The sequence below is a fragment of the Crotalus tigris genome, unplaced genomic scaffold, assembly GCF_016545835.1.
Source record: "Crotalus tigris isolate CLP2741 ecotype Arizona unplaced genomic scaffold, ASM1654583v1 scf7180000024471.848039, whole genome shotgun sequence".
NCBI classification, from domain to species: domain Eukaryota; kingdom Metazoa; phylum Chordata; class Lepidosauria; order Squamata; family Viperidae; genus Crotalus; species Crotalus tigris.
In genome coordinates this window covers 757,878-772,216 of record NW_024100642.1, presented here as the reverse complement: position 1 = coordinate 772,216, position 14,339 = coordinate 757,878, and the positions used below count along the sequence as shown (strand labels likewise).

The 14,339-nt window shown below is 42.6% G+C and overlaps 1 protein-coding gene across 1 annotated transcript in view; it reads right to left on the bottom strand.

Annotated features, from left to right (window-relative positions):
* Positions 1-13,283, bottom strand: part of HAPLN4 (hyaluronan and proteoglycan link protein 4) — a 34,181-nt gene extending 20,898 nt beyond the window's left edge. The window contains exons 1-3 of the mRNA XM_039333005.1: positions 12,868-13,283; positions 6,392-6,497; positions 4,848-5,210 (exon numbers count right to left, since the gene is read on the bottom strand). Coding sequence (XP_039188939.1) covers positions 4,848-5,210; positions 6,392-6,497 — 469 coding nt within the window. The 5' untranslated portion in view covers positions 12,868-13,283. The remainder of the gene's footprint in view (positions 1-4,847; positions 5,211-6,391; positions 6,498-12,867) is intronic.
* Between the last annotated feature and the right edge of the window lie 1,056 nt (positions 13,284-14,339).

Genomic DNA, 14,339 nt, shown 5'->3' with positions numbered 1-14,339 from the left:
AGAAGCCATCTTTCTGAACGGTGAATGGCCAATATTTTGTGTATGTTGTCTTAGTGACTCCCTGTCTTGCTCACTTATTTGCTTCTGGATGCAGCCCAGCTCAGTGGCAGACCAAGCGACCTTGAGTCATCTTGGCCAGCTAAACAGGGAAGGAGCAGGTTGACCCTTGAATAGAGGACAACCAGGAAAGACCAGGAAATTCCAAAGCCTTCCCAGAAGACCATAAGGATCGCTTCCAGGTGATCTCCAAGAAAGCTACAGGGACCTCTATAATGTCACTGGGAGTTGAACTCTGTTCAAGGGAGATTTTAATTTTACAGTTAATCTTTGAAGTCCTAAGTCAACTTTCAGTTTTATGATGTTCTTTGCATGTATTGGAATTCAACTCATTCATTATTCCAGGCCAAGCTGTCTTGGGGGCACAAGTATGGAGATCCTCTCTAAATCAGGGGTGTCAAACTGTTGGCCCACGGGCCGGTTGCATCATGCGGAGGCTGTGCCCACCCCAGCTCCAGCAATGCAAAAAAAAATCATACACCGCGACACATCACGTGACGTGGCAGGTCTGACACTGTGTTCTAAAATAAACCCTTTATGCTCATGTTATAGAGGATATTTTGCTACAATATAGATAGCCCTCAAGTTACAACCATTCATTTAGTGACTGTTTGAACAGCTCTGACAAAAGTGACTTATCACCAATTTTCACACCTACAACTCTTGCAGCATCCCCATGGTCATGGGATCAAAATTTAGGCACTTGGAAACTGGCACCTGTTCATGACAGTTGCACTGTCCCAGGGTCACGTGATCAATATTTGTACCTTTCCCAGCCATCTTCTGTCAAGCAAAGTCAATGAGAGGAAGCCAGAGTCACTTAAGGACTTCATGATCCATTGAACAATAGCAGTGATTCGTTTAACAACTGTGGCAAAGAGATCGTAAAATGGGGCAAAACTCACTTAACAATTGCCTTGCTTAACAATGGAAATTTGGGGCTCAATTGTGGTTGTGAGTCAGTGGTGGGATTCAGCTGGTTTGCATCGGTTCAGCAGAACCGGTAGCTAAATTTTGTTCAGTTTGGAGAACCGGCTGAATGCACACTGCTTCTGGAAGACCGTTCTAGGCCTGGGACGCATAGAGAAGGTCTCCCAGGCCTAGAATGCTCCACCAGAAGTGCAGGGATGCCACTTCCGGAAGTCTGTTCTAGGCCTCGGAGGCCTGGAGGAGGCCTCCCAGGCCTAGAACAGCCCACCAGAAGTGCATGGATGCTACTTCCGGAAGTCCATTCTAGGCCTTGAAGGCTCAGTTCTGCATCCACTCAGAGAACTGGTTGTTGGAGAACTATGGCCACCACTGTGGCCCATAGGTTTCAAGCAGAGGTGTCCACAGGGAACGATCAAACAAGGCAAGATGGTGGCCACAACAGTTCAACTGAAGCTCCCCCTGCTTCTTCATGAGCATCACATATGTGCACCATCAGCTCTTCCATCTTGACTTTTTGGACATGCTCTGTAGACACTGCTACAGGTAGTCCTTGACTTAACAATATTTCATTTAGTGACTGTTCAAAATTACAATAGCACTGAAAAAAGTGACTTATGATTGTTTTTCGCACTTACAACCATTGCAGTATCCCCGAAGGTCACAGGATCAAAATTCAGATGCTTGGCAACTGGATTATACTTACGACAGTTGCAGTGTCCTGGGGTCAGGTGATCAGCTTCTGCGACCTTCTGACATGCAAAGTCAATAGGGAAGCCAGATTCACTTAACAACTGTGTTACTGGTTTAACAACGGCAGCGATTCACTTAAGAAATGTGGCAAGAAAAGTTGTAAAATGGAGCAAAACTCACTTAACAAATTTCTCACTTTGCAACATAAATTTTGGGCTCACTTCTGGTTGTAAGTTGAGAACTAGCTGTATCTATGCATCTCGGGTAGAAAGGCAATACTCGGCAGTAGATTCTCATTTCTCTGCGCTGCTCATTTGCTACAGATATCTCCTTCATTTGGTTTTAATGAGTTTTAAAGGTCACTTAAATTACGATGTCCAATCTATTATTACAGGAAATAATGAGCTGGCCCTTTTCTAAATTAACCACTGATATCTGTTGTAAATTTTTGTTTCACTGATTTAACTTAGACATCGCTGGTTGTTGCTTTTTTATATTTTAAGGCTTGATAATTGTGTTGGTTTAAATATTCTTACTGCTGTCTTCTCAAACTGACCTTTGTTGTGAAAGGTAAGACAGAAAATCATATCTACATATATATCAGTGGGCCAGTTACTTTCTCCTTAGTAACTAATTGCTAAAGATCAGACCACCCATCCGTGTCCCCTTGGCTAATATCTGGCTTGTACTGGATATTTCTGCCTCTATTATAATCTCCCTTCTGGTGAAGAATCCCTTTCTTTTTTAATATCCTTATTTTCTTACAAATTGGTTTCATTGTGCAACTCCGAGTTTTATCCCTTCCTTCCCCTCCCCCGTCGCACATTCATATTTTCATGTATCTCTGCCATATTGATTTAAGCCTCACCTCACATCTCTGATTGACTTAAATTTATGATTTCAATTATCTGGTTCCTGGTGAGCTGAGGACCCTCTGTTTTCAGAGAAAAATAACCAAAGAAACTTAAATTAACCCAGCATCTTCAATTGGCTTGCTGCTGCAACCCTTGGATTCCCAGACAGAATGACCAAAAGGAAATGGTTAGAGATGCCACATCTGAGCAGCAAAATCCACATGTCTGTTGGATCTGGTGGCCAAAAGATTTTCTATGCTCACTTGCTGCCATCTTGATGTTTGCAGCTCCAGAGGTTGTACATGTAGTCCTTGACTTACAACCACAATTGAGCGCAAAAGTGAGACGCTCATTAAGTGAGTTTTGCCCCATTTTACGACCTTTCTTGCCACGGTAAGTGAATCACTGGAGTTGTTAAGTTAGTAACCTGGTTGTTAAGTGATTCTGGCTTCCCCCATTGATTTTGCTTGTAAATAGGTTGCAAAAGATGATCACGTGACTCTGAGAGACGGCAGCCATCGTAAATACATTCCAGTTGCCAAGCATCCAAATTTTGATCACATGACCACGGGGATGCTGCAATGGTCGTAAGTGTGAAAAAGGGTCCTAGGTCACTTTTTGTAAGTCAACACAGCTAGACAGCATCTGGTTAGGAAAGGTTGGATTTGTCCAGGGAGAGGCCACCTTGGCTCTTTTATGACTCGTGGACTTCAACTCCCAGAATTCCTGAGCCAGCCATGCTGAGGAGAAAGGGAGAGGTTTCCAAGCTGAGCCATGCTGGCTCAGGAATTCTGGGAGTTGAAGTCCAAGAGTCATAAAAGAGCCCAGGTTGCCTACCCCTGGATTAGTCCATTTAAAAGATTTCAATGTAAAGAGCAAATAAAATTCACTCACAAACAAAGGAATGTTGCCATCTGAGGGGAAGTTTCCCATTCATTTTCATAAAAAATAAAAAGGCATAATCTGCCACACTGCATTTTGACATTCACTACAGAACTGAAAAATTAAAAAGCATACCATTTTTAATCTATTTTTTTCCTCAGAAGAAAACTACTGAGGAATTCATTAATTTCAGACTGATGAAACTCCTGTGATGTCGTGATGCTTTCACTGAAAGCAATCTGAATGTCCATAGACTAGGGCTTTTCAACCTTTTCACCCATTGTACCACTTTTAAGATATGGCAACATCCGAGTACCACCCGTCGCCTAGTAAGGTGTCAAAAACTTGATGACCAAAAAACAAAAAGTGATAAAGTACAGGTAGTCCGCGACTTACAACAGTTCGCTTAATGTTCGAAGTTACAATGGCACTGAAAAAAATGTCCCCCAAGCCACTGCTGAGCAAGACACCTGCCTGCCCACCCGGTGGCGCTCTTCCTCCTGTCCGAGGTTTTTATTGTGAGCATTTCTGTTGAGGATTGGCAGCGGAGGTCAGGTGGGGGGTATTTGGTTTTTATTCCACCCATCTGCTGGGTGGTTGCAGCAGGTTTTGGTCACTTCACATGACCCTGGGACACTGTGACCATCATAAATATGAATCGGTTGCCAAGCATCTGAATGTAAATCACAAGACCCTGGAGATGCTGCAACATTCCAGCTGATCGATGCTTCTTCTGGGCTCAGCAGAAGTGCCAGGATCAGCGCCGAGCTCCAGCTGGAGCCTGGCACTGATCCTGGCGCTTCCACTGAGCCCTGACAGCCCTGCAGCTCCAGCCATCTCTCGCTCAGGCTTGTGCGGTGCTACCACCGGTTCAGCTCATTCCCCTCCCCTGCTACCACTTTTCTAGGATGATTGCATATCACCTGCCAGGTGCCAATGTACCACAGGTGGTACCCGTACCACTGGTTGAAAAGCCCTGCCATAGACATCAGGCAGTCCTTGGCTTATAACATTTCATTTAGTGACCGCTCAGAGTTACAACGGCACTGAAAAAAGTGGCTTATGACTGATTTTTCATACTTATGATCGTTGTAGCATCATCCCTGTAGTCACATGATTAAAATTCAGAGACTTGGCAAATGACTCATACTTATGTCCAAGGGTCATGAGATAGCTTTTTACAACCTTTGACAAGCAAAGTCAATGGGGAAGCCAGATTTGCTTAACAATCGTGTTACTAATTTAACAACTTCAGTAATTCACTTAACAAATGTGGCAAGAAAGGTTGTGAAAATGGGGCAAAGTTCACTTAACTACTGTCTCGCATAGCAGTTGTGCTCGTAAGTCGAGGACTACCTGTACTCTCCATTCCCCAGATCCTTTCTCTTGGAAACGATCTGCCCAATGCCCATCACCCAAGTCACCTCCACCAACCTTCCAAGTCCAGCTTCACCATTCCAGCATCATCTTCCAGCTCGTTGGTCACCTCACACTCGTAGCGCCCATAATCCTGAAGAGTGACATTCCAAATGATGAGGGAGGCGTCATTGGGCCCATCCTCCTGCAGGGTTGTTCGGCCACGGTAGTTCCCAAAGGCTCTGCGCTCCTTCCCCATGGCTACAAAGACGTCCTCAAGGGACATGGGCTCCACCATCTTAGTCCACTTCAAGCGGATCTCATCGGGGTCATGGGCTGACACATCATAGTGGAAGTGGCAAGGCAAGATGATGGTGCCTCCACGGTGGGTGACCACCTTGCCTGGTGCTGTCTGAACCACAACGGCACCGCTCTCATCCTCTGTAGAGAAAAACAGAGACCTTGGGCTTCATTTCAAATCTAGAACAGGGAAAGCTTGGGAAATCAAGTGGTGCAGATGTTTGAAATGGCCAGATGCCCAGAGGTCTTCAACCTTTTGGGTTGGACTGGTTCCGTAGAGAAAGTTTTTTCCACGGACCGGAGAGTGTGTGGTTTTGTGTGCTGCCTGCATCCCACAGATAGAGCTTTGTTTGTGCGGACCGGTTGCTGGCATGCCGTGGCCTGGTATCAGTCCACGGACCAGGGGCTGGGGATCCCTGCCTGAGCTAAAGTTCACATTCCAAGAAGTCACCAAGGCTGGGAAATACTGTTTCCTAAACCTCTTTTCCTTGCAACAAATCTGATAAGAGACTCAGTTTGGTCCAGTGGTTAAAGCACCAGGCTGGAAATCAGGAGACTGTGAGTTCTAGTCCCACCTTGGGCATGAAAGCTGGCTGTGTGATTTTGGGCCAATCATCAGGACACCGTAAGTTCTAGTCCTGTTTTAGTGATGAAAGCTAACTGGGAGATTTTGAACCACTCTCTCTCTCTCTCCCTCTCCCTCTCCCTTTCCCTTTCCCAATCTCTCAGTCCAACCCACCTCACAGGGTTGTTGTGAGGAAAATACAGTAGGAGGAGGTATTAAGTATGCTCACTGCCTTGAATTTTTTATAAAAAGAATAAAGATGGGATATACACAAATAATGAATGAATCTGGGAATCTATCATCTTTGGTTTTGAGCTGCTACAGGTAATCCTCGACTTACAACCACAATTTAGCCCTAAATTTCTGTTGCTAAGCAAGACAGTCATTAAGTGAATCACTGCAGTTTTTAAGTTAGCATCTGGCTTCCCCCATTGACTTTGCTTGTCAGAAGGTGACAAAAAGTAATCACATGATTCCGGGACACTGCAACCGTCATAAATACGAGCCAGATGCCCAGTGGTTGAATTTTGATCCTGTGACCATGGGGGATGGTGCAACAGCTGTAAATGTGAAAAATAGTCAGAAATCACTTTTTTCAGTGCTGTTCTAACTTCGAACAGTCATTAAAAGAATGTTTGCAATTCGAAGACTGCCTGTATCTGGGATTTAACAGATATGAACAGCGATGGACAGTGAAGCTGATCAGATTCCCACCCGGATCAGGCCTCAAGAGATGCCAAAGAGACTTTTCACATACCAGAGACATGTACCATTTTCTTTCGTTCTTTCTGGGCCACTGAAGTCTGAAGGGAAAGCATCAGGAGATGGAAAAGACAGGAGAGCAAGTATCGCCCTGGAAGCATCTGGCAGAGAGACAAAAAGAGGGTAACTAGAACACCACAGACAGGGAGAGAAGATGTATCATAGGTGTGCACAGTGATTTTTTTCTAAAAAAAAAAAAAAAAAGGTGCCGGAACTCACACATGACGTACAACCTGCCTTGCCTACCCCACAAGATTCCATCCAAAAAAGGTGCCGGAACTCCGTTCTGGGCGTTCTATGAGAAAAAAAGCCCTGGATGTGCATGTCCATTTAATGCAGGCTTCTGTTCTGTATTATGAGCAGCTAAAATGGAAGTATCTAGCTGCCATGGCCTTATATTTTAAAAAAAATCTAAATCGGGTTGGTTTTGGTTAGTATGCGAATGAAAGACTACCAGAGCGATAGGCTAAACAGGAACATTTAAAGAAAAATGTCATAAAAATCAGCAACCAGCCAGTTCCTACTGTTGCTAAGAAAATGGCATGAATGTGCACCACCAGGAATTGGTTCAGAAGTTGGAACAGAAGTTGGTTCCTAATACTATTATATAGGGCTAAAAATCCACAGGATTATCCACATGTCATTTAAATAATCAGCAATGCTGTTATGGTCAAAGCCAACCCCCTGCTCAAGCAAGAGACCCTATACCAGGGATAGGCAACCTTGGCTCTTTTATGACTCGTGGACTTCAACTCCCAGAATTCCTGAGCCAGCATGGCTCAGCATGGAAACCTCTCCCTTTCTCCTCAGCATGGCTGGCTCAGGAATTCTGGGAGCTGAAGTCCACGAGTAATAAAAGAGCCAAGGTTGCCTACCCCTGCCCTATACCATTTCAGACAAATGGTTATCCAATCTCTTCTTAAAAACCTCCAGTGATGGAGCACCCACAACGTCTGGAGGCAAGTTGTTCCACTGATTAATTGGCTGAATCCCTTCCCCATTTCAGTTATGTTTTAAAATTTAAAAAGTTGATTCCTTAGAATAAAAGTGGTTGGGAGGGTGCTAAAAGAACAGAATGGACCGGCTACCATTGGAATTTTTGTTTTCAAAAATATCAGAATCCATTTTCAAAATGTTTATTAGTTTATCAGAATACAAAACACAAATAACAGAATAATGGAGCTGGAAGGGATCTTGGAGATCTTCTAGTCCAACCTCCTGCTCAGGTACGAAACCCTATACCATTTCAGACAAATGGTTGTCCAATCTCTTGTTAAAAACCGGATTAATTGTTCTAACTGTCAAGAAATTTCCTCTTGGTTCTAGGTTGGTTCTCTCCTTGATTAGTTTCCATCCATTGCTTCTTGTCCTGCCTTCTGGTGCTTTGGAAAATAGGTTGACCCCCTCTTCTTTGTGGCAGCCCTTTAGATATTGGAAAATTGGTATCATATCACCCTTACTCCTTCTTTTATTATTAAAAAGTTTTTATTTTCCATTCATTCATACAAAATACAATTCAATTAAAATAAATTCCTAACCATTGGTACCGCCTGCCCATTCCCCCCAGGCCCCGTCTAATCCTTCCCTATTTCCCTCCTCTTTCTCTCCTCCTCTCCTACTCTCTTCCCCCCCCCCCTTCTCCTCTAACCATCCTACTTCCTCCCTACTCCTTCCTCCCCTCTCATCCCTCTCACACACATGAACGCAGCATAGGGGAAATGCCCAAGCATTTACCATGACTATATTATCATTACCCACCACTCACCCACCCACCCACCCTCAACCCTCCCCCCCTCACTTCCCAGAGCAGAGTACAAAGTTATTAATAAGAAAGTTAACAATAATAAAAAAGAAAAAAAGAAAAGAAAAAGAAAAAAAAAGGAAAAAAACATCATACTTAACCTTTAACTCCCCTTAAATTAAGTCATATAAACAAATCTCTACAACAATTACTATAAAATTTACTCATAAAATAAATGAAACTTTATAGTCCCATATTTTTTCTGAATATAATCTATCCATCTTCTCCATACAATAATATATCTTTCTTGTGTATGATCCTTCAAATAAGCAGAAATTTTTGCCATTTCTGCAAAGTTAGAAACTTTGAATATCCATTCTTCTAAAGTAGGCAATGAGTCCTTCTTCCAATATGAGCCTACTAATAACCTTGCTGCAGTTAATAAATTCAACATTAAAGTAGTTTCTTTGTCATTTAAATCCACAAAGATAACCAATAGGAATAATTGAGGGGTGAACTTTATCTTCCTTTTAAAAATCTTCTCAATGTTCCATCAAATCATAATCCAAAAAGCCTTTACCTTTTTACAATTCCAGCAAACATGAAACTATGTCGCATCCATATTACCACATCTCCAACATTTGGGTTGTAAATTTGGATACATACAAAATAATTTTTTAGGATCTAAATGCCATCTGTAAAACATTTTATAAAAATGTTTTTTTAAAAATTTTCCCTCAAATTTTGAGCTTGTGTAAATTTAACATTTTTAATCCAAATTGTCTCCCATAAGTCCAATGGGATCGGATCCTGGATATTTTGAGCCCATTTAATCATACAGTCTTTAACCAATTCTGTTTCAGAGTCTAATTCTATTAAAGCATTGTAAATTCTTTTTATATGGGCCTGACTCTGATCTTTAATCTGAATAACCAGATTTCCATCTTCTAGTGTTATTCCTTCTTTCTTATCTACAGTCCACCTGTCCACTATTTGTAAATATTGAAACCATGACTGTAGAATATTACTCCTTCTTTTCATTAAACTAGGCATACCCAATTCCATAGCTGCCCACTTCACATTGTGACTCTGCACAGTGTATACAATAATAATAATAAAAATATGTAAAAGCCATTAAAACAACCAATCTGAATTTAAAAAGAAATGCAAGATAAAAACAAATAAAACAAAAAAATAAAAAAAACAAAATGGTGGCCAAACACACAGCATGGAATCTACATGCTTTATTCCTAGTGGTAGTTCTCTCAATCTGGGTCAGCTGAATATTTATTTATTCATTTATTCGGCTTAGCTTAGGGGTGGGAAACTATGATCCCTTTTAGGACCTTTCAACTTGTATTCCCCAAATTCCTGAACCAGGAATTCTGGGAACTGATGTCCACAGTCATAAAGGGGCCAGAGTTGCCTATTACTGTCTTAAATACTGCCCTGCTTAAATCAATTCTGGCTAACTCCAAGCATAAATACCAAGCAACTAAATGCAATCAAGAGAATAAAACATATTGGATAACAATAAAGAAGATGGCAAATCGCAGTAGCAACAAAGACGTTGTGCAACATACAAGGGAGTCGGATCACCCTAGCCTGGGAAAAGAGCTTTAAGATCCTCCAGAAGATAATTGTAGGATTGGTGAGATCTAGCTTGGTAGCCAAGGGGCAGCCGTGGCAGTGCCAATGAATGGTGAAGCCCAGAGATTGACAGCATCATCATCAGGCAATTGTAAAAGGCAGCTTTATGTGGAACAGCTTACTTCCTGCAATGAGACTTTTAATTAACATTTTCACTTATCCTGCTAGCATCTCATTACTTCAGGATCCAGTGTAAATTGCAGGTGTCTGATCCCCTTTTGCTGAGTTTACAGTGGGGGGGCTGTTAATCTTTCCACTAAATTGACAACGCTTGTTTATTAAGAAATATAAAATCGAGGTTGATTTTAAATCCCCCCCTCCAATTTGTCCTCCATTAGGTTATAGGATCTGAAGCCCACGCAGAAGGTAGCTTTATGCTGCCCTAGTTCTATTTTATTAGAGCAGGGGTGTCAAACTGGCGGCCTGCGGGCCAGATGCGTCATGCGTAAGCCACGCCCACCTGGGCTTCGCAAAAGAAAAAAATGTCACGATATGTCATGATACGTCACATGATGCAATCGAGCTTGACACCCATGTATTAGAGTAATTAAAATTAAACCCCCCTCTCTCTCTATTCGATAAACGTAGTTCTCAACTTACAACAGCTCATTTAGTGACCGTTCAAGTTACAAAAGTCAAAAGTGACTTATGTCTGTTTTTCATACTTACAATCTTTGCAAACCTCCCCGTGGTGCACAAATCTGTTGGATTCATGTCCAACTAAAATGGACCCAACTCACAGTTTGCAACCTACATTCGTCAATCACCTTCGCATCCACGTGGTTGATGGATGGGCTGTTGTCAAAAAGATCCAGATGAAAACCACAACTGTGCCATCAAAATCCACCCTTTTTACATGAATCGACATGTGTACAAAAGGGGTGAGGCTTTGACTGCATTGTCACGGGTACCAAATTAACATTTTTCACCAAAGCAGTCCTTTATTCAAACAATAAGGACTAGAAACCTGTTTTAATCTTAAGCAATTCTCCCCATCCCACCCAACCCTTGGTATGGTATGGTATGGTATGGTATGGTATGGTATGGTATGGTATGGTATGGTATGGTATGGTATAGTATAGTATAGTATAGTATAGTATAGTATAGTATAGTATAGTATAGTATGGCATAGTATGGCATAGTATGGCATAGTATAACATAGTATAGCATAGTATATTATAATATTATAATATTATATTATAATATCCAATATCTCAGGGGCTGCCATAAAGAAGAGGGAATTAAGCTATTTTCGAAAGCACCTGAAGGCAGGACAAGAAGCAATGGGTGGAAACTAATCAAGGAGAGAAGCAACCTAGAACTAAGGAGAAACTTCCTGACAGTGAGAACAATTAATCAGTGGAACTACCTGCCTCCAGAAGCAGTAAATGCTCCAACACTGGAAGTTTTTAAGAAGAGACTGGACAGCCACTTGTCCGAAATGGTGTAGGGTTTCCTGCCCGAGCAGGGGGTTGGACTAGATGACCTCCAAGGTCCCTTCCAACTTTACTAATATGAACAATATGAACAAAATTTTATGCTGCCCATCTTCCCTATAAGATTCCTGCAAGACTCAATGTCTAACAGTTTCTGCCATCCCACCTAAACTGCGCTGATTTGGGGATGTTTGCTGATCTGCAAAAAGCAGCGTTTTCATTTCCTTTGACTTTTCAGTCCTGAGGTCTACAGACAGAGAAGCATTCATCACAGCCGTAACCTTTCTTTTGCAACAGACGAGGGTGGCAGCCATGCTATAATTGGGCAGATTATGTACCGTATATCGCATATGTATGTAGAGCCATGTCTGAGGCGCACAAGGTCAAGCTCTAACTTTGTCTTCTCAACCTCGTTCTATTCAGAAGTAAAGAATTTTCTCTGCTGAGACTATGAAGCGTCTTTGCCTGGTTGGAAGTCAACATACAGTAGTTGAGAACCATGAAGACTCACTACCTGTGTCTTTTACTGGATTTAGTTCAGTAGCATTGCACATGCATTACATCAGGGGTCCCCAACCCCCAGTCCGTGGACCAGTACTGGGCCGCAGCATGCCAGCAACCGGTCCGCACAAACAAGCAAAGCCCCATCCACGGGATGCAGGCAGCACACAAAACCACACCTCATCCGGTCCGCGGAAAAACCTCTCTTCACGTTATCGGTCCCTGGTGCACAAAAGGTTGGGGACCACTGCATTTAGATTACAGGTTTAATCCTGGGCCCTTACCACTAAAAAAAAAAAAAATCAGATATCAAGTGCTGGGGAAGTCCTTATTTCTCCCCCAGAAAGCCATTATAAGTCAGAATATATAATGCTAGTGCTAAAGAAACGGATGGTTTCGACCAGCCTTTTATTCTGAATCATGAGGACTAGGATTTTGCTTTATTCTAAGGGGTAGAAACACAGCATCCTGGCTGAACCTCCTTTCCCCCCCCCGCCCCAAAGGAAACAGAAGTGGAAAACTGCTGCCGGAGTTAAGCAAAGTGGGGCTAGATGAATAGAGCATGAAATGAACTTCCTCTTTACAAGTCAGACAACAAGGAGTTAAAAAAAAACTCAAGCACTTCATTTTGCAGAGAAGAGATTTGCAAAGTTCTCCAGCTCTCTGGAGATTATGGATCTCTCAAGCACCCCCCCACACACACACACACAACTGAAAGATAAATACTCTATCTTTGCCCCCTTTTTTTCATTTTCACAGATTTGACATCTAACCTCAGGGCTGCTGCAGAATTAGGAACTCAGAGGAATGTTGAAATCAGACTCACTGTCCCATATTCCCCCCCCCCCCCACCTTAACATTTCATGCAGAGAATTCAAAATCAATCACAAATCCTTGTTAGAACCTTTCCCAAGTAGAAAACTCCCCCTTTTCGGTAAACCCATTGCAACTGAGAGTTGCAGAAGACGGGGGGGGGGTTGGTTTTATTCTGCTTAGCCCAGCAAGAAAAGTGGTACCCAAGTAAGATGCCAAAGGATGCTCTCTAAGCATCCGACTTATTACATCAACTCCAGATCAGCCAACGCTGCATTATCAAGGTGAAACCAAAAACTGTAACTCTGCCTTGCACCAAAGAAGACTCACCGTTTCTCCTTGAGGTGGGGGTACAGGAGATGTCCCAGGCCAAAAATCTCAGCTGGTGACTGAAGTTGAGATGACTGCAGAAGAGGCAATGCTGAAGAAACAGGGCAGAAGTAGGGGAGAGAAGAGAGAACAGAAAAGAAATTTGCCGGTCTTAGTTCATTTGGGGAGGGTTTGCAGTCTTTCTTTCTTTCTTTCTTTCTTTCTTTCTTTCTTTCTTTCTTTCTTTCTTTCTTTCTTTCTTTCTTTCTTTCTCTTTCTTTCTTTCTTTCTTTCTCTCTCTCTTCCTTCCTTCCTTCCTTCCTTCTTTCTTTCTCTTTCTTTCCTCTTTCTTTCTTTCTTTCTTTCTTTCTTTCTTTCTTTTCTTCTTTCTTTCTTTTCTTCTTTTTTAATTTAGCAGCACGATGCTGATAGCTCCTTTTCAGAGTCTTAGTCAGCAAACTCCAAGAAGTAGAGAGGGAGGGAGGGAGGGAGAGAGAGGGAGAAAGAAAGAAACAGGGAAGGGGGGGCAGAGAGAGAGAGAGAGCTCTGCTGCCTGGGAATGAAAAAATGAGCACAAAGTTGTATGGAAATGACTGAGGAGCAATAACTGCATTAGAGCAGCCTGCACAAACCAGCAGAAGGGAGGGTTTGGCACCAAAAAGTGGGGAGGGCAAAGAGAAAAAGGGATGTGGAAGGAGAACCTGCAAATCCTGGACAGCAGTAAAGTAGGTCGGAAGCTAGGTAGAGGCAGGCCCCAAATCTTGGTTCCAATTTTGGAGTTTGGAGCCTCATCCATACGGAAAGAAGCATCCTACGTTCTACGCAAGGCTGCTGGGTGGGAAAATCCAAGCTAATTTTGCCTTTTCCAGCCTCATTACAGGTAGTCCTCAACTTACGACCACAATGGAGTCTGAAATTTCTGTTGCTAAGTGAGACAGCTGTTAAGTGAATTTTGCCCCATTTTACGACCTTTCTTGCGACATTTGTTAAGTGAATCACTGCAGTTGTTAAGTTAGTAACACAGTTGTTAAATGAATCTTTGCACGTCAGCAAGTCACAAAAGGGGATTATATGACCCCGGGACACTGCAACCGTCATAGATATGAGCCAGTTGCCCAAATCTGAATTTTAATCACATGACCGTGGGGATGCTGCAAGGGTTGTAAGTGTGAAAAACCGTCACAAGTCACTTTTTCAGTACATTGTAACTATGAACAGTCACTCAACAAATAGTTGTAAATAGAGGATTACCTGTACAGATAGCCCTCAATTTACAACCATTCCTTTAATGATCATTTGAAGTTATGATGGTGCTGAAAAATGTGACTCACAATGGTCTTCACACTTATGACTACTGCAGCTTTCCCGAGGTCACGCGATCAAAAATTTGGGCACTTGGCAACCTGCATGTATTTCCAAGGGTTGATTGGCCCTCCCAGCCAGCTTCCAACAAAGTCAAAGGGGGGGGGGCTGATTTGCTTAACAGCCATATG